This window comes from Pelophylax lessonae (genome assembly GCF_965119305.1).
Source record: "Pelophylax lessonae genome assembly, chromosome: 5".
Lineage (NCBI taxonomy): Eukaryota > Metazoa > Chordata > Amphibia > Anura > Ranidae > Pelophylax > Pelophylax lessonae.
This window is the reverse complement of record NC_138772.1, coordinates 73,046,121-73,072,139: the sequence shown is the minus strand read 5'-3', so window position 1 is coordinate 73,072,139 and position 26,019 is coordinate 73,046,121. Positions and strand designations below refer to the sequence as shown.

Genomic DNA, 26,019 nt, shown 5'->3' with positions numbered 1-26,019 from the left:
GTACACACAAAAGTCATACAGTATATGGGACTGTAAATCTGTGTAGAAAAAGCTGAATCATTTATCTATGTATGAAATAATGATGGCCCAAAAAAAAAAAAAAAAAAGATGAATATGCTGTAATCTACATAAATCATAAGTAAATCTCGTGGAAGAGTAGAACGGAAAAAACAGTACATCACAGCCTGTTTAACAAACCAGATTTATCACTGGGAATGCAAAAAAATATATATAAAATAAAAAATGATGAGTTATTAAAAAAAAAAAAAAAAGAAGGAAATACAAATTCTGTTTTCCAACGTGACTTCTGATGGAGGATCCAGGTCACATCTGAGAGGTCCTCTCCAGACTTTTAGCTGCATCTTTAAGTTTTCCTACTAAATCCTGAAGGACAAATAAGACAAGAAAATATCACTGTTCAGCCAGGACTGGTCTAGAAAGAACAAATAACAGAGGCTCGGTGTGACCTATGCAAACTGACACATCTAATAACCTTCCGTGATGACGTCATACTAACGTGTATAATACTACACCAACTATCTTTATAGGAGCCTGACAGCATATTATTATGAGAAGTGACACTGGGACATTAGGAATGTGACTGGAGTAAGGCTGTTGTTACAAGACTACTAATAGAATATTACCATCACAAGGCTTACATGATCTTACACGATTTTCATTTTTTTTTCTATAAATACAAAGATAAAATCTTGTTTTTAGTTAACGTAGAAAAAAACGGATCAAATGTGGATCCAAATTTGACAGTGGGGAAAAAAATAATATTTTGCAATAGCTGGGCCCCAATTTTCATAAATCAAGCCGATATCAAAGATGCACTTTTGTGTCATTTTTCTACAGTCTGTACTGTCTGTGATCCCAATGGCTGTTTTATCAATGCAAAGTCCTGGTGACCTTTGAAGCAGTTATGTGTACCCTGAAAGGGTGGATTGGTTTCCTAAAGCAAGCAAGCTTGGTTTCCCCGAACTAAGAATAACTGCTAGCATAGAATGACTGTCAAACCTGGAGCAGACAGAGCTGTGCATGTGAACCAATCAGCTTCTAACGTCAGCTTGTTCAGATAAGCTTTAAAAATGAAAGATAGAAGATGATTGGTTGCCATGCACAGCTGTTCCAGTTATAATCATCCCCCTTTATTTTCTTGTTCCAGGTTGCATTAAATAAACACATTTTCTGGATATTTCACTTTAAAAAAAATCTAAACATAAGGGACAAAAAACAGACCTCATAGTTTGCCTCATATATAACATATACATTAGCAAACAGGAAAAAAATCAGATTATCTAGTTTCCAAGCAGCTCAGACATGCCAGCAATTTCTACTCCTCATAAACACAACTTGATACTTTGAAATATTTGAGTTTATTAGTATCACGAAATAGGCTTATTTCACAAAGCTTTACACAAGGATGAGAATCTTTATTTTCAGCAATGTATTTACAAATAACTGTCACTCCTATGAAAATACATTCTTATCCTGGTGTTTTAGTTTTGTGAGCTGAGCCTAACATCCTCTATGAAATATTGGGGCTGATTTATAAAAACTGGAGAGTGTAAAATCGGGTGCATAGAAACCAATCAGCTTCCAGTTAAATGAACACATTTAATTTAAAAGCTGATTGGCTGCCATTAACCAGATTTTGCACTCTCCAGTTTTAATAAATCAACTCCATTGTCTCAATTAAGATCACAGGGTGCAATTAATACAACATATACCTGCAGTTGTTCCATTGAGCAATTAAAACTAACATCTTGGGCCTGGTTGGTATCCGAGGTCTGAGGGAACAGAGAACTAGATTTTACTATCAAGATCACATAAGAATGCCTAGCCCCCCCCCCCCCCCCACACACACACACCCCAATATCAGTCTGTGTGCCATCATTACCTCTAAACTGAATTTCACAAAATAGGACGGCCGGTAGGTTTTGTGCAACTGATTGGTCTGAAGAGTTAAAACATAGTTTCAGCTGAAGGATACAGGATCAATAAACAAATACAATCAATTGATACACAAAGCTCTCCATCACCTTTATTTCATATGCGAGACGCCAGGACACATCTGAGAGGTGTGGGGGACATCTGCCTATACTGAATATAAAGGACAAACACTGGAGTCACTCTCTAGGCCAATACACTGACATGTCCATTTATTAAAGGGTTTCCTTGTTATTTTAGAAGTCCAATATACTGTGCTAGAGAACTTACAATTTGTTGAAATCCTTGCACAAAGTACAGGACTGATCACACCAAAAACAAAATGATCATTGAAGACACAACATTATGACAAATTCTGCACTCACTTTCCTAAGAGGAGCTCCAGAGGTTCCTTGTGTTTCTGTAACACACCAGACTGACAATTAACACACACACTACACACAAACACACACACATCACAAGAAAGAACAATGTTAACATCTAAACCTGATATTCAGTCCAAAACTCTTCTGTCCTTTCTTTATCGAACTTGCAGTCCTCCAGGAAGGTGCTGTGGGGGACAGCAGACACAATGAGCAGGTCTGTCGCACAGAAGTCAGGGTGAGACACATTTCAATAGAGAGATATAGATATATATAAATATATACCTGAGGGCTGCTCTGTCTACATTGTGCTTCACAGCCTCCAGGACACACGCAGCCACTGCCGAGTGACATTCTTTTATTACAGATGGGGCAATATGTCGGAGCTCTGTGTCATCTACAGCAACACAAACACAGACAGAGAAAAATGGATTTTACAACGGAGATCGATCACAAGCACAATCTGTTTGTTAGGAATGCTGACAAGATTGGAACTACAAATCCCAGCGTTCCCCCTTTGAATCTCTCCTAGCTAACAAAAAGGAGGGTGGGTGTTTTTTTAATCCATTCTCTGATCTAACAAGTGCAGAGCATTTTAAAAATATAATTCTAGTGTTTTTTCAAAGATATAAAACTTAATGGGAGAATAAAATATAACAGTTTAATCAAGTATAGCACCAACGCCATCCCAAATATAATTGGCACTAAAGCTGACAAGGCACGCTGGGATATGTAGTGCACATGGATCCATAAATCACAATATTTAAATTAGTAGTAAACATAAAAACAAACATTTAATAAATTGCAGCTTACCAATTCTTCGATGTAATGGCTGTATTAGTTTTATTTTTTAATCTCTATTTTATTTTCACCTAGTGACCTAGCAAAAACGTCTGTTGTCCTTCAACAGAACAGGCTACTCTGCAGATGTGTATACAGTGATCATTTTTTTTTTTTAATGTAAAACCTTTATCCCAAAAAAGGGGAAAAAATTTTGCTTATAAAGTATTCAATTCCATTTTGTTAGTGTATCTAAATCTGCTAGTTCCTCCAACACTCCTTTCCCTCCAGACTGACCGTGTTGCTTCCTAGAGGTGCCCCTCTTCTTATTCATTCAGAGTGTGGGGGGGGGGGGTGGTTACTAAAAGTTAAGAGGGCAAAATCTGATTCAGCTCTGCATAGAAACCAATCAGCTTCCAGGTTTTATTGTCAAAGCTTAACTGAAGAAGCTGAAGTTAGAAGCTGATTGGCCACTATGCACTAAGCTGCACCAGGTTTTGCACTCTCAAATGTTAGTAAATAAATCCCAGTGTGTTTGTTACTGGCTAGATCACCAGATGAAACCAGGGGTTGTGGAAGTAAACTAATGCAGCCACCACATGTAATGATTGATAAGCTGCAATATATTACATTTTATTTTCATTGGGGGAGGGGGGGGGGTTGTACCGCTTTAATAAAGTATAACGCCAAACCCATCCCAAATATCATTGTCACCAAGCTGAAAGTTGACAAGACACGCTGGGACATGTAGTGCCCATAAACCGATAAATCACACTATAGCTAAAATCTCTGCCTGCAGATCACACAATGGTAATGTTGTATTTGATGTCACATAAGAATTATACAGGAACCAATCAGAACTCAGATTTCATTAGCTAAATATAGAGAGATCGCCGAGATCTGATTTGTAATTAATCGTCTTATTGGCCATCACACGAAAAAAAAAAAAAAAAGTAAGGCAAAAGAAAAAACAAATATTTAAGGGTGAGTGTGCACCGATCTGTCATCGTCCACTCCATTTTTTTGATTTATTAATGCAAATAAAATAATAAATCCTCCGGTCTGTACGCCCACTCCATAGAATACAGACAAGGACATGGCAGCGGAGATCCTGACATTTATTGTATTTTTCTATTCATCATTGCGGTAAAAGCGACCCCTCTGTACATATCACTCAGCCCAGTTCCCGTAGCAGGCAATGGATGATAAGCCGGGCTCAGTGCTGGTAAATGACTCGTTTCCTCTGCTGTCAGCGATCATCAACGCCTCGCTACAGCTAGAGACACCGGCTTTTCCCGGCACTGACAGCTGTGCCCTGCGCTCCTCAGCACCCACCTACACCCAGCACTGCCACCAGCAGCCAAAGATTGAACTCCCATCTACACCCAGCACCGCCATCTACACCCAGCATCGCCATCTACACCCCCTATACACCCAGCACTGCCATCAACAGCCAAAGAGTGAACCCCCATCTACACCCCTCTACACCCAGCACTGCCATCAGCAGCCAAAGATTGAACTCCCATCTACACCCCTCTACACCCAGCACCGCCATCTACACCCCCTATACACCCAGCACTGCCATCAGCAGCCAAAGAGTGAACTCCCATCTACACCCCTCTACACCCAGCACCGCCATCTACACCCAGCACTGCCATCAACAGCCAAAGAGTGAACCCCCATCTACACCCCTCTACACCCAGCACTGCCATCAGCAGCCAAAGAGTGAACCCCCATCTACACCCAGCACCATCATCAGCAGCCAAAGAGTACACCTCCCATCTACACCCAGCACCATCATCAGCAGCCAAAGAGTGGACCCTCATCTACACCCCTCTACACCCAGCACTGCCATCAGCAGCCAAAGAGTGGACCCTCATCTACACCAGCACCATCATCAGCAGCCAAAGAGTGGACCCTCATCTACACCCCTCTACACCCAGCACTGCCATCAGCAGCCAAAGAGTGGACCCTCATCTACACCAGCACCATCATCAGCAGCCAAAGAGTACACCTCCCATCTACACACAACATAATCAGCCAAAGAGTGAACCCCCATATACACCCTTCTACACCAGCACCATCATCAGCAGCCAAAGAGTGAACCCCCATCTACACCCAGCACCATCAGCAGCAGCCAAAGAGTGAACCCCCATATAAACCCTTCTACACCCAGCACCATCATCAGCAGCCAAAGAGTGAACCTCCCATCTACACCTAGCACCATCATCAGCAGCCGAAGAGTGAACCCCCACCTATACCCTTCTACACCCAGCACCAGCATCATCAGCAGCCAAAGAGTGAGCCTCCCATCTTCACCCAGCACCATAATTAGCAGCCAAAGAGTGAACCCCCATCTACACCCAGCACCATAATCAGGAGCCAAAGAGTGAACCTCCCATCTACACCCAGCACCATCATCATCAGTCAAATAGTGAACCTCCCATCTACACCCAGCACCATAATCAGCAGCCAAAGAGTGAACCCTCATTTACACCCTTCTACACCCAGCACTATCATCAGCAGCCAAAGAGTGAACCCTCATCTACAAAAAGACACCTCTGACACTTGTGTCACCTCTCCAAGATAAAAACACTGCAATAAAAAAAAGAAGGTGCTCTATCATTACATTACTACATACTATTACTATCTCCTAATCACCACATGTAGCAAACCGAATAAAAAAAAATACCACTAATACTGCACCATATTTAGAGACTGAACAGACAAAAAAGGTCTATTAATCATACAAAAAACAGACCTCCCTAGACTAGGGGCAAATAACTAAAGGGAAATTGCACTTTGCAAGGGGAATTTCCTCTAGAGCTTGGTGAAGTTGTGCAGACTCCCATCATCCAATCACATGGGAGCAAAAAACACTGGGGTTAATTTACTAAAGGCAAATATACTGTGCAGTTGCTCCAGAGCTTAGTAAATGAGGCAAAGAATACCCAATCACATGCAAGGAAAAAAAAACAGCATTTTTGCTTGCATATGATTGGATGATAGAAATCAGCAGAGCTTCCCCTCCCCTGGAGCCAACAGTGCACAGTATATTTGCCTTAGGTAAATCAACCTCACTGTTTTCTTTCCAGTTTGAATGCATTTGTGTGGGTAATTTTTGCAATTTTCCTTAAAGCTGGATACACACTATACAACTTTTGTTGTTTGATTTCCTTTAGATTTACCTTTAACTATGTAGTACAAGGGCCTGCCTGATTGCATAAAAATTGAAAGTGTTGAGGTTTGACCTCATATTATATGTTTTTGGAAAGTCTAAAGGAAAAAAAATCTAAAAAGAATTGTATAGTGTGTATCCAACTTCAGATTTTACCAAAATCATATATGAGGTCAAACCTAAACACTTTCAAATTGTATGTAATTAGACAGACCTGCACTACATAGTTGAAGGTAAATCAAAAGGAAATTAAATAAGGAAATTGTATAATGTATGGCCAGCTTGGGGGAAGCGTGCAAAATCTGGTGCAGCTTTGCATGGTAGCCAATCAGCTTCTACCTTCAGCTTATTCAGTTAAGTTATGACACAAAAAAAAAAAAAAAAAAAAAAACCTGGAAGCTGATTTCTTTGCAGAACTGCACCAGATACTGAAACCCTCCAGTTTTAGTAAATCGACCCCATAGTTCTGTAAAAACTTTCTATGCAAAGTGCAAATTATTTTACAATGTTAAATCAACCCCAGTGGGTTGTTTAATTAAAGCACTAGAGGTGGTTGCACTTTGCATTGAAGTTTTACAGTGGTTAAAATTCACATTACAAAGAATGTCCAATCATGTGTAAAAAAAAAAAAGGTGTTTTTGCTTGCACATAATTGAATGATAAAAGTCAGTAGAGCTTCACCTTATTCACTAAACACAGGGAGCATTCCCTTGGAAAGTGAACAGCCTGTTAGCCTTAAGTAAATCAGCCCAGTGGCCTGATTTATTAAAGCAGTTAAGGTTGTTCACTTGGCAGTGTGAACATTGATAAACAAGACAAAGCTGTGTTCAATTTAAATGCCCAGTCATGTACCAGGAAAACAATGTAAAAATATGGGGAAGTAAAAGGCAACTTCACCTTTATTTTCTCTAGAATTATGCAAAGTAACCATTTGCTTTGTTAAATAAACAGCCCTTAGGGGATCTACCCAGTATATATACTTATAAAATAATAAAGATCATTCCAAAACTAATACAGGACAATAACCATTTATTTTCACTTCCATATTCAATATACTGGATGGAGATAGCAGACAAGCTTTAATATATATTTTATGCTTTTCTAGTGATTTCTGAGCTGCTGCAATTTTTAAATCACACCAAAATACAAATAGGACCAGACAGAGTTATTCACAATAAACTTCAATGGGGCAGATTGGATTGTCAATCAATCAAGCCACCCACCCGTGTTTCAAAGAATGGCCAGTGACTTAGCCCAGCTGATGAATTGGAGGCAATGGGTTTTGGAGTGTTTGTGGAATTAAGACTCTGTTTTTTGTGGCTATTTTATTATATAACAAAAAAAAAAAAAAAAAAGAAAAAAAGAAAGGGTTTTTCTTCCATAACTGTCACATTTCAGATTTTGCACCTCAGCCCCAGTGCCTGATATCTGGAACATGAACAGCCACACAGTCACAGCTACTCTCCAGTTGCACAGTTCTTTTTTTGTGATGTTTATCCCATAAGACAAACTTTTATCATCACCATCATCATTATTTGTTCTCTAGTGGAAATAACAAGATGTAAATTAATTAATTTATATATATATATATATATATATATATATATATATATATATATATATATATATATATATATATATATATATATATATAAAATATATACATATATATATATATATTACACACACGCTCCCATAGAGGTCTCTCCACAATGCATTTATGTTTTAAGATTAATCCAGTGAAACAAACAACCTTCATAATCCATGCACAAACTGTGAATTCAAAATGTGGACACAATGAGATTATCTACAAAAAGAAGAAGAGAATTTCCTCTTAATAAATCTTAATAAAATTTTCATTGAATGAATTAACTGAAACTATGTTTACTATTTCACATAATTAGACTATTGAAGTAAATGCAGCTTCATCTATCTATCTATCTATCTATCTATCTATCTATCTATCTATCTATCTATCTATCCCCAGTGTTGAACATGTAAATAATTGTGAGTGTAAAGCTTCGATGCATCTAATCACAGTGGGATTGATTTACTAAAGCAATAGACAAAGTTACATGAAAAAAGAATATTCACTTAGATTAGAAAGAAATCAGAACCTGAGTTCATTTCATTCTGCAAATCATGTACTAGAAAAAACTTATTTTAAAATTCCCTGTTTCGGTTTACCATCTAAAAGTAGATGCACTTTATTTACTAACATTCATTTAACAAAGTGAAAAAACCCTTTAGTAAATCAACCCACGTGATGCACATATAAAAACTATGGACGTAAGCTGTGATCAGTATAGATACAATGACACATACAGAATTATGGAGTAAAGCTGTGATCAGTATAGATACAATGATACATAGAGAATTATGGAGTAAAGCTGTGATCAGTATAGATACAATGATACATAGAGAATTATGGAGTAAAGCTGTGATCAGTATAGATACAATGATACATAGAGAATTATGGAGTAAAGCTGTGATCAGTATAGATACAACGACACATACAGAATTATGGAGTAAAGCTGTGATCAGTATAGATACAATGATACATAGAGAATTATGGAGTAAAGCTGTGATCAGTATAGATACAATGATACATAGAGAATTATGGAGTAAAGCTGTGATCAGTATAGATACAATGATACATGGAGAATTATGGAGTAAAGCTGTGATCAGGAATGATACATTGAGAATTATGGAGTAAAGCTGTGATCAGTATAGATACAATGATACATAGAGAATTATGGAGTAAAGCTGTGATCAGTATAGATACAATGATACATAGAGAATTATGGACGTAAAGCTTAGATCTGTATAGATACAATGATACATAGAGAGTTATGGAGTAAAGCTTAGATCAGTATAGATACAATGATACATAGAGAATTATGGAGTAAAGCTGTGATCAGTATAGATACAATGATACATAGAGAATTATGGAGTAAAGCTGTGATCAGTATAGATACAATGATACATAGAGAATTATGGAGTAAAGCTGTGATCAGGAATGATACATTGAGAATTATGGAGTAAAGCTGTGATCAGTATAGATACAATGATACATAGAGAATTATGGAGTAAAGCTGTGATCAGTATAGATACAATGATACATAGAGAATTATGGAGTAAAGCTGTGATCAGGAATGATACATTGAGAATTATGGAGTAAAGCTGTGATCAGTATAGATACAATGATACATAGAGAATTATGGAGTAAAGCTGTGATCAGTATAGATACAATGATACATAGAGAATTATGGAGTAAAGCTTAGATCAGTATAGATACAATGAATGATACATAGAGAATTATGGAGTAAAGCTGTGATCAGTATAGATACAATGATACATAGAGAATTATGGAGTAAAGCTGTGATCAGGAATGATACATAGAGAATAATGGAGTAAAGCTGTGATCAGTATAGATACAATGATACATAGAGAATAATGGAGTAAAGCTGTGATCAGTATAGATACAATGATACATAGAGAATTATGGAGTAAAGCTGTGATCAGTATAGATACAATGATACATAGAGAATTATGGTGTAAAGCTGTGATCAGTATAGATACAATGATACATTGAGAATAATGGAGTAAAGCTGTGATCAGTATAGATACAATGATACATAGAGAATTATGGAGTAAAGCTGTGATCAGTATAGATACAATGATACATAGAGAATTATGGTGTAAAGCTGTGATCAGTATAGATACAATGATACATAGAGAATTATGGAGTAAAGCTGTGATCAGTATAGATACAATGATTCATAGAGAATTATGGAGTAAAGCTGTGATCAGTATAGATACAATGATACATAGAGAATTATGGAGTAAAGCTGTGATCAGTATAGATACAATGATACATAGAGAATTATGGTGTAAAGCTGTGATCAGTATAGATACAATGATACATAGAGAATTATGGTGTAAAGCTGTGATCAGTATGAATACAATGCTGTACATAACATAATTGTGATGCAAAAGCTGTGATGAGCATGCATATTGGATATATAGAATTGTGGAAGCAAAGTTGTGATTATTCTAGATACAATTTGGCACAAATAGAATTGTGATGTAAAGATGTAACCAGTCCAGATACAATGCTGCACATACAATAATTGTGATAGTAAAGCTGTGATCGTTTTTGATGCAATGTTACATATAGAAAATTGTGGATGTAAAGCTGTGATTAGTCTAGATACCATGATGTACATAAAATAATTTTGATGGCAATCAGCAAATGTGCATATAAATATATAAATAAAACTGTGTAAAGCTGTGCTCAGTCTGGATACGTTTTACATATAAAACTGTGAATATAAAGTGTGATCATTACAGATTTACAGTTCTCTACACAAGGATTGTATGTAAAAGATGTGATCATTGCAGCTACAATGTTACATAGACATAATTGTGAATGTACAGTGGTGATCATTATGGATACAATGTTAGACAGAATTATGAAGGTAAAACTGTAATCAATATAGATACAATGTTACTTCTAAAGAACGGTGGATGTAAAGCTGTGATCATTACAGATACATGTTACATAGAGCTGTAAATGTAAAGCTTGGATCATTATAGATACAATGTTACATACAGAGAACTGTGAATGTAAATTGTAATCATTATGGATTTGTTACTTTATATAATTGTAAATGTAAAGTTGTGATCATTATACATACATTGTAAAATATAGAGAATTGTAAATGTAAAGTTGTGGTAATTACAGATACAATGTTACATATAGAGAATTGTGAAAGTAAAGTTGGGATTATTATAGACAGAATTGTGAATGGAAAACTATGATCATTATGGATAAAATGTTACAAATATAGAATTGTGAATGTAAAGCCCTAATCATTATAGATAGGTTACTTAAAGAGAACTGTAATGTAGAGTTGTGATCATTACAGATACAAGGGGGTTGATTTACAAATAGACAACTGTACTCTATAAAGGAATTTGCTCCAGAGCTTAGTAAATGTGATGAAGCTTCAGTTTGCAAAGAATACCCAATCACATGCAAGAAAAATAAAAGTAGGATTTTTGCTTGCACATGATTTGATGATGGAAATCAGCAGAGCTTCATCTCATTCACTAAGCTTTGGAGAAAATTCCCATGCAAAGTTCACAGTACATCTGCCTTTAGTAAATCAACCCCCAATGTTACATAGATAGAAGTTTGGAGTGCAAATTTATCATAACAGATATAATACTTTTATAGAATTTTGTAAAATTGTGATCATACAGTGGGAATGATTTACTAAAACCTGAGAGTGCTGGTGCAGCTGTGCATGGTAGCCAACTTCTAACTTCAGCTTGTTCAATTAAGCTTTCACAAAAAAAAAAACCCTGTAAGATGATTGGTTTCTATGCAGAGCTGGAGCAGATTTTGCATTTTCCAGTTTTAGTAAATCAACCCCAAGGGAACATATAGAGAATTGTAAATGTAAAGCTGTTATAATTACAGATAAAATGTTACATACAGAGAATAGTAAATATAAAACTGTGATCATTATGGATACAATGTTACATAGAGAGAATTGGGAATTTAATTCTATGATCTATATATATATATATATATATATATATATATATATATATATATATATTACTCATTGAGAATTGTGAAAGTAAAGCTGTGATTATTATAGATGTATAGATGGTACTCAGAGAATTGTGGTTGTGAAGCTGTGATCAGTGTAGATAAAATGTTACATGTAGAGAAATGTGAATTTAAATCTGTGATATATATATATATATATATATATATATATAGTTATATACATATATGTGTGTGTGTGTTTGTGTGTTACTAATAGAGAATAGTGAATGTAAAGCTGTAAATCATTAAGGATGTTACGCAGAGAATTGTGGTTGTAAAGCCCTTATCAGTGTGGATACAATGTTACATAAAGAGAATTAGGAGTGTATATCTGTGATCATTAGGGATACAATGTTACAAATCTAGAATTGTGGTTTTAAAGCTGTGATTATTGCAGATATGTTACTCAGAGAATTGTGGATGTAAAGTTGTGATCATTATAGATGTTACATATAGAGAATTGTGAAGATAAAGCTGTGATCAGTGTGGATACAATGTTACAAATCTAGAACTGTGGTTGTAAAGCTGTGATCATTATGGACACAAAAGTTTACAAATCTAGAAATGTGGATGTAAAGCTGTGATCATTGCAGATATGTTACTCAGAGAATTGTGGATGAAAAGCTGTGATCATTATGGACACAATGTTACAAATGTAGAATTGTGAATGTAAAGCTGTGATCATTGCAGATATGTTACTCAGAGAATTGCAGATGTAAAGCTGTGATCATTATGGATACAATGTTACAAATCTAGAATTATGGATGTAAAGCTGTGATCATTGCAGATATGTTACTCAGAGAATTGCAGATGTAAAGCTGTGATCATTATGGATACAATGTTACAAATCTAGAATTATGGATGTAAAGCTGTGATCATTGCAGATATGTTACTCAGAGAATTGTGGATGTAAAGCTCTGATCATTGCAGATATGTTACTCAGAGAATTGCAGATGTAAAGCTGTGATCATTATGGACACAAATGTTTACAAATGTAGAATTGCAGATGTAAAGCTGTGATCATTATGGACACAATGTTACAGATACAACGTAGGACTGGCCCCAGCTCCAACCCTGAAGTGTGGATTGCACAGACACAGAACAGGAACAGACTTTTGCACTGTGTTCAGTGAGAAGCCCAGAAATCTCAGAGCAGAAGCAGCCGCCAGGGCCAAGAAGAAATCTCTCCCTCCCATGGCAGAGCCCAGGAGCTGCCAAGAAATGCAGCAGCAGAATTGGCAGGAGGTCAGAGGCAGGGTGACAGGAGCAGCACCCCGAGCAGCAGCCCAGCGCCGGCCGTTCAATATGCAGAGGGAACAAGGCGATCTATTGTAGCAGGCAGGTCTGATTCCCTCCCTGCAGCTGGGATCTGTGCAAACACACACACTGGGACAATATGGCCGGGGGAGCATGATACAGTGCCTGAGCAGGACTGTGCAACAACTTCAGCGACACTTCCAAGAGAAACACCACAAATAGCCCGTCCACACACAAGGCATTGTGCTGCTGTGAATGCCCAACACGTTCTACATTGACTGCAACATCTGCTCCAGATTCAATCGGACGAACTGGCCCCAACAACAGAGAGCTGGCCTTACTGGGAATATGGAAAGCTTGGGGAGATTGCAACAAACATCTCTTACTGGGGAGCGACACAATAGGGGGAAACAACAGAAGACAGAAGCAAAACAACACATATAAAATAAGAAACATAATAGCACTAAACAAAATAAAATGAGAAACATAATAGCACTAAACAACACAAATCTATTTAATACAATGATGTTATAGACTGGGGATATGATAGTACCAAGTGCAAAGCATGTTAGTTTTATTTCCTTTTATTATAATGATTATGTATGGAAGAAATGCATTCTGATGGCATATGGGGTACATAGAAGGTCTGCCTGTAGGCATCATTCTTTGAAACTAAGTAACATATTTTAATGGGGAAAAGGTCGTATGGGTAAATGTGTACATCAAATAGAAGGCTGGCTTACTAAAGGAATAAAGAATGTTCACACAAACAATTGCATGGATATTTATTTCCATTATCCAATCAAGCAAATTCCTATGTATTCATTCATTTGCACATAACTGGATAATTGAAGTAAATATTCACACAATTTATTGTGTGAAGATTCTCAACTCCTAGTAAATCATGTATGTGTGTGAGGTTTTTATTAGTTTTCCCTTCACTTTGTATATAATATTTATCTAGATATTAATCTTTCTGAACAATGAAAGCAATAAAACAAATGCAATCTTTTTATTTAATTTATACACACATGGTGAAAGCAGCAAAACAAAATATGTGCATGTTTATAAACAAAAAAATGCAACAAAAGTAATAACATGAACATGTATGTACTAAACACACACATATTTAGTACTAAATTTATTTATATAAAAATTATATTAGTTAAACATAGTTCAGACTCTCTCCCAGCTCTCCCTTATATGTGATTTACAAAAGTAACCAATTTAGAAATGAATTCCCAATAAATCCACATCTACCACTACAACTAGCAGGCTAAATTTAGGCCAGAAATGCACACACTAACAAGTGTTGCTGCTGGTTGCATTTTGGAATTAATTAAATCAATTTGAATGGTAAAAATCTAAGACTGATCCAAAAAACAGCATGCAAGAGCTTTTCACAATGCACTGTAAACCAATGCATGATGCACACAGGGCCTACCAAACACTGATTTACTAAAAGAGTTGAATCTGGCAACTTAGCAAACAGAATGTTCACTGAGATTATAAGGTAAAGCTATGTTAACTTCAACCAACTCATTTTCTTAACAGAAATGCTTTTTTCTTTTCTTTTTTTTTAATAAAAACACAGGATTTGGTAGTGAACACAGCTTCACTTTATTTACTAGCAATCACTTTGCTATGTAAACAGCCTCTGCTCTTTAGATAAATCAACCCACTGCATTTTCTCTATTCCAGGCATTTGGAATTGCAGCAAAAAGTATGATGACACATCCAGTGTGACCAAACCCTTAAATAACCCCAATATTACAGGGGACAGTTTTTTTTTTTAGGTGAATTTAGGAAAACTGAAGAAGGGAGAACAGGAACAAAAGTCTGGCTGTTGCCCAAAGTAAACCAGGCCCTTGTAACTCAGAGACCGCTATCATTTGTGGAACACCCACAGCATTTCTAATTATTTTCACATACTATAAAAAGGCAAGGGGAATTCTTTATTAAAAGTAGGATCAGCAGATAATTATTTGCATCCAATCAGACAACAGAGTAAGAAAAAGTATACTGTTTGTTTATTTCTGTTCGCTCTTTTAATGTATAAATTTCATACAATCCATATCCTACCTGTAATATTACTAAGGATACATAAGGATGCATTAAAGATGGAAGTATGGCCAAATTCAAATATCAACTGAAGTTTTTGTATCACCGTTTAAAAAAAAATGTCTGGCTGGTTGCTAGGTAAAACATTTTTTTTTTTTAATTTTTAAATTTTTTTAAATAGTAACCTCCATGTACATTTAAATGAGTAAGGGTGTATTACTGAAGGATTGGATGTTCACTTTGCATAATGAAGAAGGTGAAGCTGTGCTTACTTCTACCATCCAACCCTGTGCACTTTTCTGTTTTTTTTTTAGTTCCTTGCATATGAGTGAACACAGCTTCACATTGCTAAGTAACTATTACCTTTCTAAGTGAAGAGCCTCTTGTATCTACCATGTCTATCCCCTGTACTAAAGTGTATCTAAATACAAGAACAGCTTGCAGCTTACTGGCCCTTGGATGATGTGGCTGCTATAGTTTCTTTTTTTTTTTTCAGGCTTCTTTCCCTATATTGTGACCTGGTTATCCAGCCAATAACACATGTTCTATCCTATGGTTACAAGGCTCACTCACTATACTGTATCAATGGAGGAGCAGCATTATTATCCTAGGACAGATGTGTTAGGTTTTTATTACAACTCCTCTCTCCTTATATCCATAACATTGGGGGGTATTGTAGACAAGAAGATAAGGCTATTCTAGAGAACACTGTAGAATGCACAAGACAACATTGGATTTCTGGAAGGATCAACTAGAATTTATTTGCACCTATTGAACACTACATTTAGGCCTCTTACACACGATACTCCTGTTTGAGTATCTCCTTTTGGCCTCTTGCACACAGTACTCCTGTTTGAGCATCTACTTTTTCCAGAGGTTTTTTTTTTTTTGTAGGTATTTGCGCATATTCGTGCGTATTTGCGTGCATTGAGGCTTAAATTACTGACCAGAAATGCAGATTTTTCTATTTTGTTCTTACTGAAGAATGCACAGCACTTGTTTACGCGCCTGTGTGCACAGGCACATTACAAATAATGGGCTGTATTTTAGCTCAGAAAAAATAAAGCTGTACTGAGCTTTTCCAAGCTGCGAGATGCTCAAACAGGAGTATCGCGTGCAAGAGGCCTTAAGGATGCATTCACACTTGAGCGTAGCGTTTTTTACCGCGATTTTACCGCGATTTTTACCGCGATTTTTACCGCGATTTTATCAGGCGTTTTTCATTGACATCTATCAAAAACGCTGGTAATCAGCCCAAAAAGAAGCTCATGTACTTTTTTCAGCTACAGGCGTTTTGCAAAACGCTCAGATGTGAACAGGGGCCATTTAAATGAATGGGGTTTTACTTGTTGGGCGTTTTGGAAGTGTTTCTTTTGAGCGTTTTTGGAGCTGAAAACGCCCAGGTGTGAATGGAGCCTAATGGTATATTTAGCAGATCAAAAAAGAAGAAGAATGAGAAAAGTTAATTTTAGAGTTTACATTTTAATTTCACAAATATTTATTTATACTGCATACCGTAATATTAACTTTATTATAAACTTGACATCTATCAAAAATAACAAATTATAAATACAAATGCGGGAAAGTGGGGGGGGGGGGGTGTATAAGCTTTTTTTCAATTTCAATAGCAATCCAAAAACTGTTCAGCCATAAGATCTGAGCTGGGAACCCCACTGATACCATTACACTAGATACACAAATTCCCCCTACCTGTGACATATTTACTGAGATTTTTGTTTATAATGGCAATCATATTTCATTTCTCTTGTTTGTCATAATTCCTCACTTTGCTACTTTCCTCCTGGCTCGGCCTTTTACTGATTGCCATGGGTGATCTACACACAGTATACAATAAACAATTGAATACAATAGATGCAAGAATCTCCCTAGCCTGACTGTCACTAACGGTCATGCACAGTTCACCTCAAAGCAGCCTCAGGCATGAAGCAGTACATGCATAGAAAAATGAACACTTTAAGCCCAATCAATGCACTAGAATGAGGAGCTAATTAAAGGATCATATAGACGAAATTTAAGTTTAAAGTATTTAAACTTTTTCTCACCCAATTCAATTGTTAGAGTGTAAAGGTGGGGTTGAATAAGCTGTGTTGCATTTCTTGCGATTACATCGCCTAAGCATTTACATAAACTCATGGTTAAGTAACCTCAGCAAGATCCCCCCTATTGCCCTCCTTTTAGCAGCATGTTTATCTGACCAAAGCAACAATTGACTGAAATTATTCAACATATTTAAGGGCTCTACACCCCAAGAATATTTAGCTAGAAGCCAATATTCAGGGCTGGATTTATAAGGAGTCATAAGAGGCGGTTTTTTAAGGAGCCTGTGACCCCTGACAAAAAGGACCCCCCTCTATACAAAAATAATATAAAATAATTTAATAATAAAATATAATACATATACTTTATAGTAAAAAAATAAAAATAACTACTTTAATTAAATGTATATTGGGAGGTAATATTTTGCCTGTCATCATCTGTAATTTTTTTTACTCTGGACTGGAATATTGTATCATTTATTTATTTATTTTTAATGAATTTTGGCAACTTAAGCACACCACACATAGAGTGTTTACACTCTTAAGGAAAGTGGCTGATGACTCTGTGTGTGCACGCATGACCTTAAAAATTATGTTTAGTCATGCATTTTCAAAATGTGACTGTCATTGAGAATGTAAACCGTGCATGAGAGGCCCCTTGAACCTGAAGTTCCCCGGGCCCTCAAATGTCTAAATTTGGCCCTAGAAGCATCAACTGGTTCTCAATAATAGAAGAATCATTGTCAGTGCTGATGGAGCTGCCTGCACAGGGATTCACAGAACACCTATGCATCCCCGTGCAGGAAAACACTGCCCTCACATGGGGGGAGGCTGTAGAACAGGGATTCTCAAACTACGGCCCTCTAGCTGTTGCGGAACTACACATCCCATGAGGCATTATGAAACTCTGACAATCATAGCCATGACTAGGCATGATGGGAATTGTAGTTCCTGAACAACTGGAGGGCCATAGTTTGAAGACCCCTGCTGTAGAACATCAGTGTGAAGGCGGCCTTAGGTGTCCATTTATGAAACCAAGATGAGCAGCAATCATGATGATCGCAGCTCATCTCGGATCATTATCGGTTCATGAAACAGAGATGGGGGAGGGGACATGTTCTCTGCTAATCATCTCCACACACAGAGAATCTGTGTCATTGACTGACACAGAAATGGCCAGTTTACACACACATATATATATATACACAGTCACACACATACATACATACACACACACACACACACAGTATCTCACAAAAGTAAGTACATCCCTCTCATTTTTGTAAATATTTTATTATACCTTCTCATGTGACAACACTGAAGAAATTACACTTTGCTACAATGTAAAGTAGTGAGTGTACAGCTTGTATAACAGTGTAAATTTGCTGTCCCCTCAAAATGACTCAACACAGCCATTAATGTCTAAACCTCTGGCAACAAAAGTGAAAAATGTCCAAATTGGGCCCAGTTAGCCATTTTCCCTCCCCGGTGTCATGTGACTCGTTAGTGTTACAAGGTCTCAGGTGTGAACGGGGAGCAGGTGTGTTAAATTTGGCTCGCACTCTCTCATACTGGTCACTGGAAGTTCAACATGGCACCTCATGACAAAGAACTCTCTGAGGATCTTAAAAAAAGAATTGTTGCTCTACATAAAGATGGCCTAGGCCATTGGTTCTCAACTCCTGTGCTCAGGACCCAGTAACAGGCCAGGTTTGCAAGATAACTGAAATACATCACAGGTGATATCATTTGCTGCTCAGTGATTGCAGCATTCTAGTCTGCATCTCCCCAAGGAGATCGGGCCTGTTAGTGGGTCCTGAGGACAGGAGCTGAGAACCACTGGCCTAGGCTATAAGAAGATTGTCAAGACCCTGAAACTGAGCAGCAGCACGGTTGCCAAGACCATACAGCGGTTGAACAGGACAGGGTCCACTCAGAACAGGCCTCACCATGGTCAACCAAAGGAGTTGAGTGCACGTGCTCAGTGTCATATCCAGAGGTTGTCTTTGGGAAATAGATGTATGAGTGCTGCCAGCATTGCTGTAGAGGTTGAAGGGGTGGGGGTCAGCCTGTCAGTGCTCAGAACAAATTCAAATAAGTCTGCATGGCTGTCATCCCAGAAGGAAGCCTCTTCTAAAGATGATGCACAAGAAAGCCCGCAAACAGTTTGCTGAAGACAAGCAGACTAAGGACATAGATTACTGGAACCATGTCCTGTGGTCTGCTAAAACCAAGATAAACGTAAACTTATTTGGTTAAGATGGTGTCAAGCGTGTGTGGCAGCAACCAGGTGAGGAGTACAAAGACAAGTATGTCTTGCCTACATTCAAGCGTGGTAGCGGGAGTGTCATGGTCTGGGGCTGCATGAGTGCTGCCAGCACTGGGGAGCTATAGTTAATTGGAGGGAGCCATGAATGCCAACATGTACTGTGACATACTGAAGCAGAGCATGATACCCTCCCTTTGGAGACTGGGCCGCAGGGCAGTATTCCAACATGATAACGATCCCAAACAAACCTACAAGACAACCACTGCCTTGCTAAAGAAGCTGAAGGTAAAGGTGATGGACTGCCAAGCATGTTTCCAGACCTAAACCCTATTGAGCATCTGTGGGGCATCCTCAAACGGAAGGTGGAGGAGTGCAAGGTCGCTAACATCCACCAGCTCCGTGATGTCGCCATGGAGGAGTAGATGAGGACTCCAGTGGCAACCTGTGAAGCTCTGGTGAGCTCCATGCCCAAGAGGGTTAAGGCAGTGCTGGAAAATAATGGTGGCCACACAAAATATTGACACTTTGGGCCCAATTTGCACATTTTCACTTGGGGTGTACTCACTTTTGTTGCCAGCGGTTTAGACATTAATGGGTGCATGCTGAGTTATTTTGAGGGGACAGCAAATTTAGGCTCCTTTCGCACGGGCGGTGCACCGGACGGAGTCCCTTTTGCGCTGAGCAGGCGGATGACAGCTCCGTCTCCTCTCTGTGTGCAGAGACGGAGCTGTCAGAGCCCCGCTCTCCTCTATGGAAGATCAGATGAGAACAGACTACCTGTCCGTTTTCATCCGATCCTCCAGATGGATGGAAAATAGGGTTTCCATCCATCCAGATTTCATGGACAGGATCGGACAGCAGCGGGTGTCAGCGAAGATGTCTCCTCTTACATCCGCCACTCTATAGGGCTGCATGGAGTATCCGATCCGGTCCGCCTGAAAAACTGACAGGCGGATCGGATTGGAAAGCCAGTGTGAAAGGGGCCTTACACTGTTATACAAGCTGTACACTCACTACTTTACATTGTGGCAAAGTGTCATTTCTTCATAAAATATTTACATTAATGTGAGGGGTGTACTCGCTTTTGTGAGATACTGTATATATATGTATTGCGTAGGGAGACTAATTATTTTACATTAGGTGGGGTGTCTCCTCTGAGAATGCCCGTGTACTCAGCAGTGATAATTTACCGCTGCTTAATAAACAGGCACCAGTGATTTTCTCGTACTGTAATCTCGCTATGTCTCAGGTGATCATAGGTGTGCGCAGCCTATTACATTAGGGTGTGCACCCCAAAGCTCAAACACACATGCCTTTCTCTGCAGCCTCAGCTGCACTGGACATTGAATGAATGGGAAGTGCTCTGTGCTGAGCGGCTTCCTGTTCATTCACAAACTGAAGCATAGTAAACCTATGTGTTCACAATGTTCATTTGGAAAAGGAAGGCACCAGTAAATTACATATTTACTAGCCCCTTTCCCCACTCTACATCCTGCAGCGTAGTATTTAGGGTGTGCCCAGGCACACCTGGCACACCCCCTGCGCATGCCTATGCAGGAGATTACAGGCAGCCCACTCACTTCTACACAGATCTCAGTGATTTTCAGAGGAAAAAACTTCTCCTCTGTTCTCCCTGTGAGAAGTGAATTTCTCCGCTTCATAAACAGGGAGTCAGAGGAGATAATTTTCCTCTGAGAACTGCAGAGAAATGAACCGAGAGAAAAATTCTCAGTTTCATAAACATACACCTTAGTTGGAACAAGTATGCAGATCACAAGTTGTGACTTCACTCTGACATCACCTACAGCCTGCTCTTTAAAGGCTCATCACTCAAGTATTGAAGGCAGTAAATCAGCAGGACAAATACCACATTGAGACTGAGAGAATTATGGGGGGCTGCCGCAGTGACCTCCTGGTTGCCTGTCCTTCTACAGCTTTCAGCAAGCATTAGAAAGTCATAACTCATTATCTTCCAACTGTTCCAGGCCAGAGCTTCAGAAAGTAATGAAGCCACAGGATTAGCATGACAGCCAGTCACACAGAATTTTCAGAAGTAGATTACAGCAAACAGAAGCCTTCCTATTCTTGTGGCACATGTGTTCTTAATAGGTAACCTGTGGGGAAGGAAATATAGAAGGGTGCCATTGGTACAGAGGCGTAACTACAACCTTCAGGGACCGGTGCAAAAAACCATGAAGGGCCCCCCGGACCCCTGACCGGGGCCTTTCCCTTCAAGCCTGGGGCTCTTCCCACTGATCCTGGGGCCCTTTACACTCTCGTTGTGGGACCCTTTCACAAGTTCTGCAGCAGGCCCCCTTCCTGCCATCTTGGGGCCTCCCCACAGTGGTGGAATGCCAGGGCCCAGTCGCAAGTGTGATCCTTTGCAATCCTGCTATCCACAGTTCACCAACTGGTATCAATAGCTTTTATTTTTTTGAATTTTAATTGTATTATTTTTTATAATTTTATTTGATTTTTTTTACAATGTCACTGGCTATGACTGTCCATTCAAAAAAGAAAAGGTAAATTACATATTTACCAACCCCTTCCTGGTTCTCTATTGTGATACATCCCCTGCAGCAGCCGGCAGGAGAGGGGAGGGAGCACAGTTGGGGGGGGGGGGGTGTCAACCAGGGGAGCACACAGGGGCCCAGAGACAGCAGAACACAAGTGAACTGGATAGGAGGAGCGGCGGGGCAGCATAGAGGAACCAATCTCCTCCATTTTCCTCCTGCAGCTACAGGAGGAAAAAAGGACAGTGATTTCTCTACATGCTGCCAACGCCCCCCCCCCCCCATTGTACAGGGGAGCCGCACAGGCCCCCTGGAGCATGGGGCTCAGTAGCAATTGCAACCCCTGTAATTACCCCTCTGCATTGCTAGCTGCCGGCTATCCCTGATGCCAATGCTTTTCAAGTTACTGACCCAACAAGCACACAGTAACGCAGCGCGGAATTAGAGCTCCTGAGTAGCACATTTCTCGCAGGTTGGTGACTTATTAAGCGATTAGGCCACAGGATTAGGACAGCCAAGCAGGCATCATTTGCGCCTAGGTAAGGATCGAGGAAGAGGGAGAAGCTACTTGTCAAAAAAAAGCATCTACTTCCCCTAATAAAAAATGATAGTATTTTAAGGAATGCTGTGTGAATGGGAACACATTTCTAATTTATTTTAGTGGAGGGTATCGTAAATGCATCTACAAAAGTGGAAACATACTTTAAATAACAGATTATGTCCTTGATCTGACAATGCACACTCCATTCTTCCCAGCTCCTCCAATGACAACACACGTTGTGTCTCACCATAGCAGGAAACCCCTCTGATTAGTTTTAGGCTCCTCCCCCATCACATGGTTTAAGTGACATGCAGAACACCCTTCAGTTTCAGTAATGACACAGCTACTTCTCTAATTTCCCAACTGCAACAAACTATACTGAACACTTACAGGCCCAGGAGACAATACCAATGGCAAAGTATTCAGCTTCATGCTATATGTGTGAACATATATTAGAATAATCCTCAGTGATGTCCCCTATCAATAATATAAGGCATTTATAGGCACAGTGGTTATCTGCTAAAGCTCCAAATTAGTGCTATAGGCTGCCATAGAGCTCACTGTCTGTAAAATGAAAATTATATTATCAATTGAGAAAAGTTTCTGAACAGTTCCAATGTCCTCGTATATTCTCCCTCCCCCCCCCCCCCCCCCACTGATCCCCAATTATACTGCTTGGTGCCCGACGCTCCCTGTAAACAATACCCTGTTTCCAGCGCTCCCCAGTCTCCATGCTTCCAGTATATGCTGCCCTGTTTCTGTGTTCCCAGTATACACTGTCCAGTCTCAGTGCTCCCAGTATACACCATCCAGCCCTAGTACTCCTAGTATACTCTTCCCAGTCTCAGCGCTCCCTGTACACGCCGTCCAGTCTCAGCGCTCCCAGTACACGCCGTCCAGTCTCAGCGTTCCCAGTACACGCCGTCCAGTCTCAGCGTTCCCAGTACACGCCGTCCAGCCTCAGCGCTCCCAGTACACGCCGTCCAGTCTCAGCGCTCCCAGTACACGCCGTCCAGTCTCAGCGCTCCCAGTACACGCCGTCCAGTCTCAGTGCTCCTAGTATACTCTTCCCAGTCTCAGCGCTCCCAGTACACGCCGTCCAGTTTCAGTGCTCCTAGTATACTCTTCCCAGTCTCAGTGCTCCCAGTACACGCCATCCAGTTTCAGCGCTCCCAGTACATGCCGTCCAGTCTCAGCGCTCCTAGTACATGCCGTCCAGTCTCAGCACTCCCAGTACATGCCGTCCAGTCTCAGCGCTCCCAGTACATGCCGTCCAGTCTCAGCGCTCCCAGTACACTCTTCCCAGTCTCAGCGCTCCCAGTACATGCCGTCCAGTCTCAGCGCTCCCAGTAGTACACGCCGTCCAGTCTCAGCACTCCCAGTACACATCGTCCAGTCTCAGCGCTCCCAGTATACACAGCGTAATGCTCCAAGAACACTCTGGTCAGTGCCCCCAGTTTAAACAGCCCAATATTCTTAAGTATACTCTGCCTAGTCCCAGTATACACAGCCCAGTGCTCCCAGTATACTCTGCTTAGTCTCGTTATACACAGCTCAGTGCTCCCAGTATACTCTGCCTAGTCCTGTAATACACATCCCAGTGGGCCCAGAATACAAAGCCCAATCCCGGTGCTCCCACAAAAACATTAACCAGTTTTATACTCTACCTACTTAGTATACATAGCCCAGTTTTAGTGCTCCCAGTATACTCTGCCTAACCCCAGTATACACAGCTCAGTGCCTCCAGTACACAGGCTATTGCTCCTAGTACACACAGCCCAGAGCTCCCAGTATACTCCCCCAGTGAATACTCCCCCCCAATCCTAGTGCCTGACATAAAAAAAGCCCAGGCCTCCCACTAAATATTACCTAGTTCCATATTCTGTCTAGCTCCAAGATACAACGCCCAGTTTTAGTGATCATAATATACACAGCCTTGAGCTCCCTGTATTCTCTTCCTAATCCTAGAACAGACAGCCCAGTGCTCCCAGTAGGAAAAGAGCAGTCCCAGTGATGGGTCCCCAGCAAGTCCTCGCAGCTTCGCTGGGCCCCAGTACACATAGCCCGGTGAACCACATATAAACAGCTCAGTACCCCCTGTACACTCAGCCCAGTGTCCCCTGTACACTCGGCCCAGTGCCCCCAGTACACACAGCCCAGTGCCCCCAGTACACACAGCTCAGTGTCCCCCAGTACACACAGCTCAGTGTCCCCAGTACACACAGCTCAGTGTCCCCCAGTACACACAGCTCAGTGTCCCCCAGTACACACAGCTCAGTGTCCCCCAGTACACACAGCTCAGTGTCCCCCAGTACACACAGCCCAGTTTCCCCAGTACACACAGCCCAGTGTCCCCAGTACACACAGCCCAGTTTCCCCAGTACACACAGCCCAGTGTCCCCAGTACACACAGCCCAGTTTCCCCAGTACACACAGCCCAGTGTCCCCAGTACACACAGCCCAGTGTCCCCAGTACACACAGCCCAGTGTCCCCAGTACACACAGCCCAGTGTCCCCAGTACACACAGCCCAGTGTCCCCAGTACACACAGCCCAGTGTCCCCAGTACACACAGCCCAGTGTCCCCAGTACACACAGCCCAGTGTCCCCAGTACACACAGCTCAGTGTCCCCAGTACACACAGCCCAGTGTCCCCAGTACACACAGTCCAGTGTCCCCAGTACACACAGCCCAGTACTCCCAGTACACACAGCTCAGTGTCCCCAGTACACACAGCCCAGTACTCCCAGTACACACAGCCCAGTGCCCCCAGTACACACAGTCCAGTCCCAGGCATGGGCCCCAGCAGGTCCCTCGCCCTCTCTGGGCCCCGGCACACACAGTCCAATGTCTCGGGCGGGTCTGGCCCGGCAGGAAGCGGGTGTTGGGCTCTCGGTCCTCCCGGGGATTCCCCGCATAAAAGGCGGCCGTCCCTCCCCGCTCCTCCGGCCTTACCTAGAGCGCACTGGGCGGCCGGGCCCCGGACCAGGCTCTGGAGGGCCCCCCGGAGAACAGCGCTGAAGGCCTTGGGGCCAAACCGGGCCGGATCCGCTAAGCGGTGCAAACCCCTCTGCCAGTCCTCCGCCACCTCCATTGTCAGAGCGACCTTCCACCCCGCACCACGTGACCCGCCCAGCTGACAGCCCGGGGGTGTGCACTGTGTCACTGTGTGTATGTGTGCATCCTCCATGTGTGTGCATCCTCCATGTGTGTCCATCACCCTCCATGTGTGTGCATCTCCCATGTGTCCTGCATCCTCCATGTGTGTGCATCCTTCATGTGTCCATCATCCTCCATGTGTGTGCACATCCTCCATGTGTGTGCATCCTCCATGTGTCCATCATCCTCCATGTGTGTGCACATCCTCCATGTGTCCATCATCCTCCATGTGTGTGCATCTTCCATGTGTGTGCACCCTCCATGTGT

The 26,019-nt window shown here is 40.7% G+C and overlaps 1 protein-coding gene across 1 annotated transcript; it reads right to left on the bottom strand.

Annotated features, from left to right (window-relative positions):
- Positions 1-236: 236 nt before the first annotated feature.
- Positions 237-25,728, bottom strand: COMMD3 (COMM domain containing 3). Its single transcript, XM_082258044.1, has 8 exons — positions 25,549-25,728; positions 2,601-2,712; positions 2,440-2,503; positions 2,319-2,353; positions 2,046-2,106; positions 1,904-1,960; positions 1,734-1,793; positions 237-384 (listed from the first exon to the last, which is right to left on the bottom strand). The coding sequence occupies exons 1-8, from the start codon at positions 25,685-25,687 to the stop codon at positions 325-327; spliced, it is 588 nt and encodes a 195-aa protein (XP_082114170.1). The 5' UTR covers positions 25,688-25,728; the 3' UTR covers positions 237-324.
- Positions 25,729-26,019: the final 291 nt, after the last annotated feature.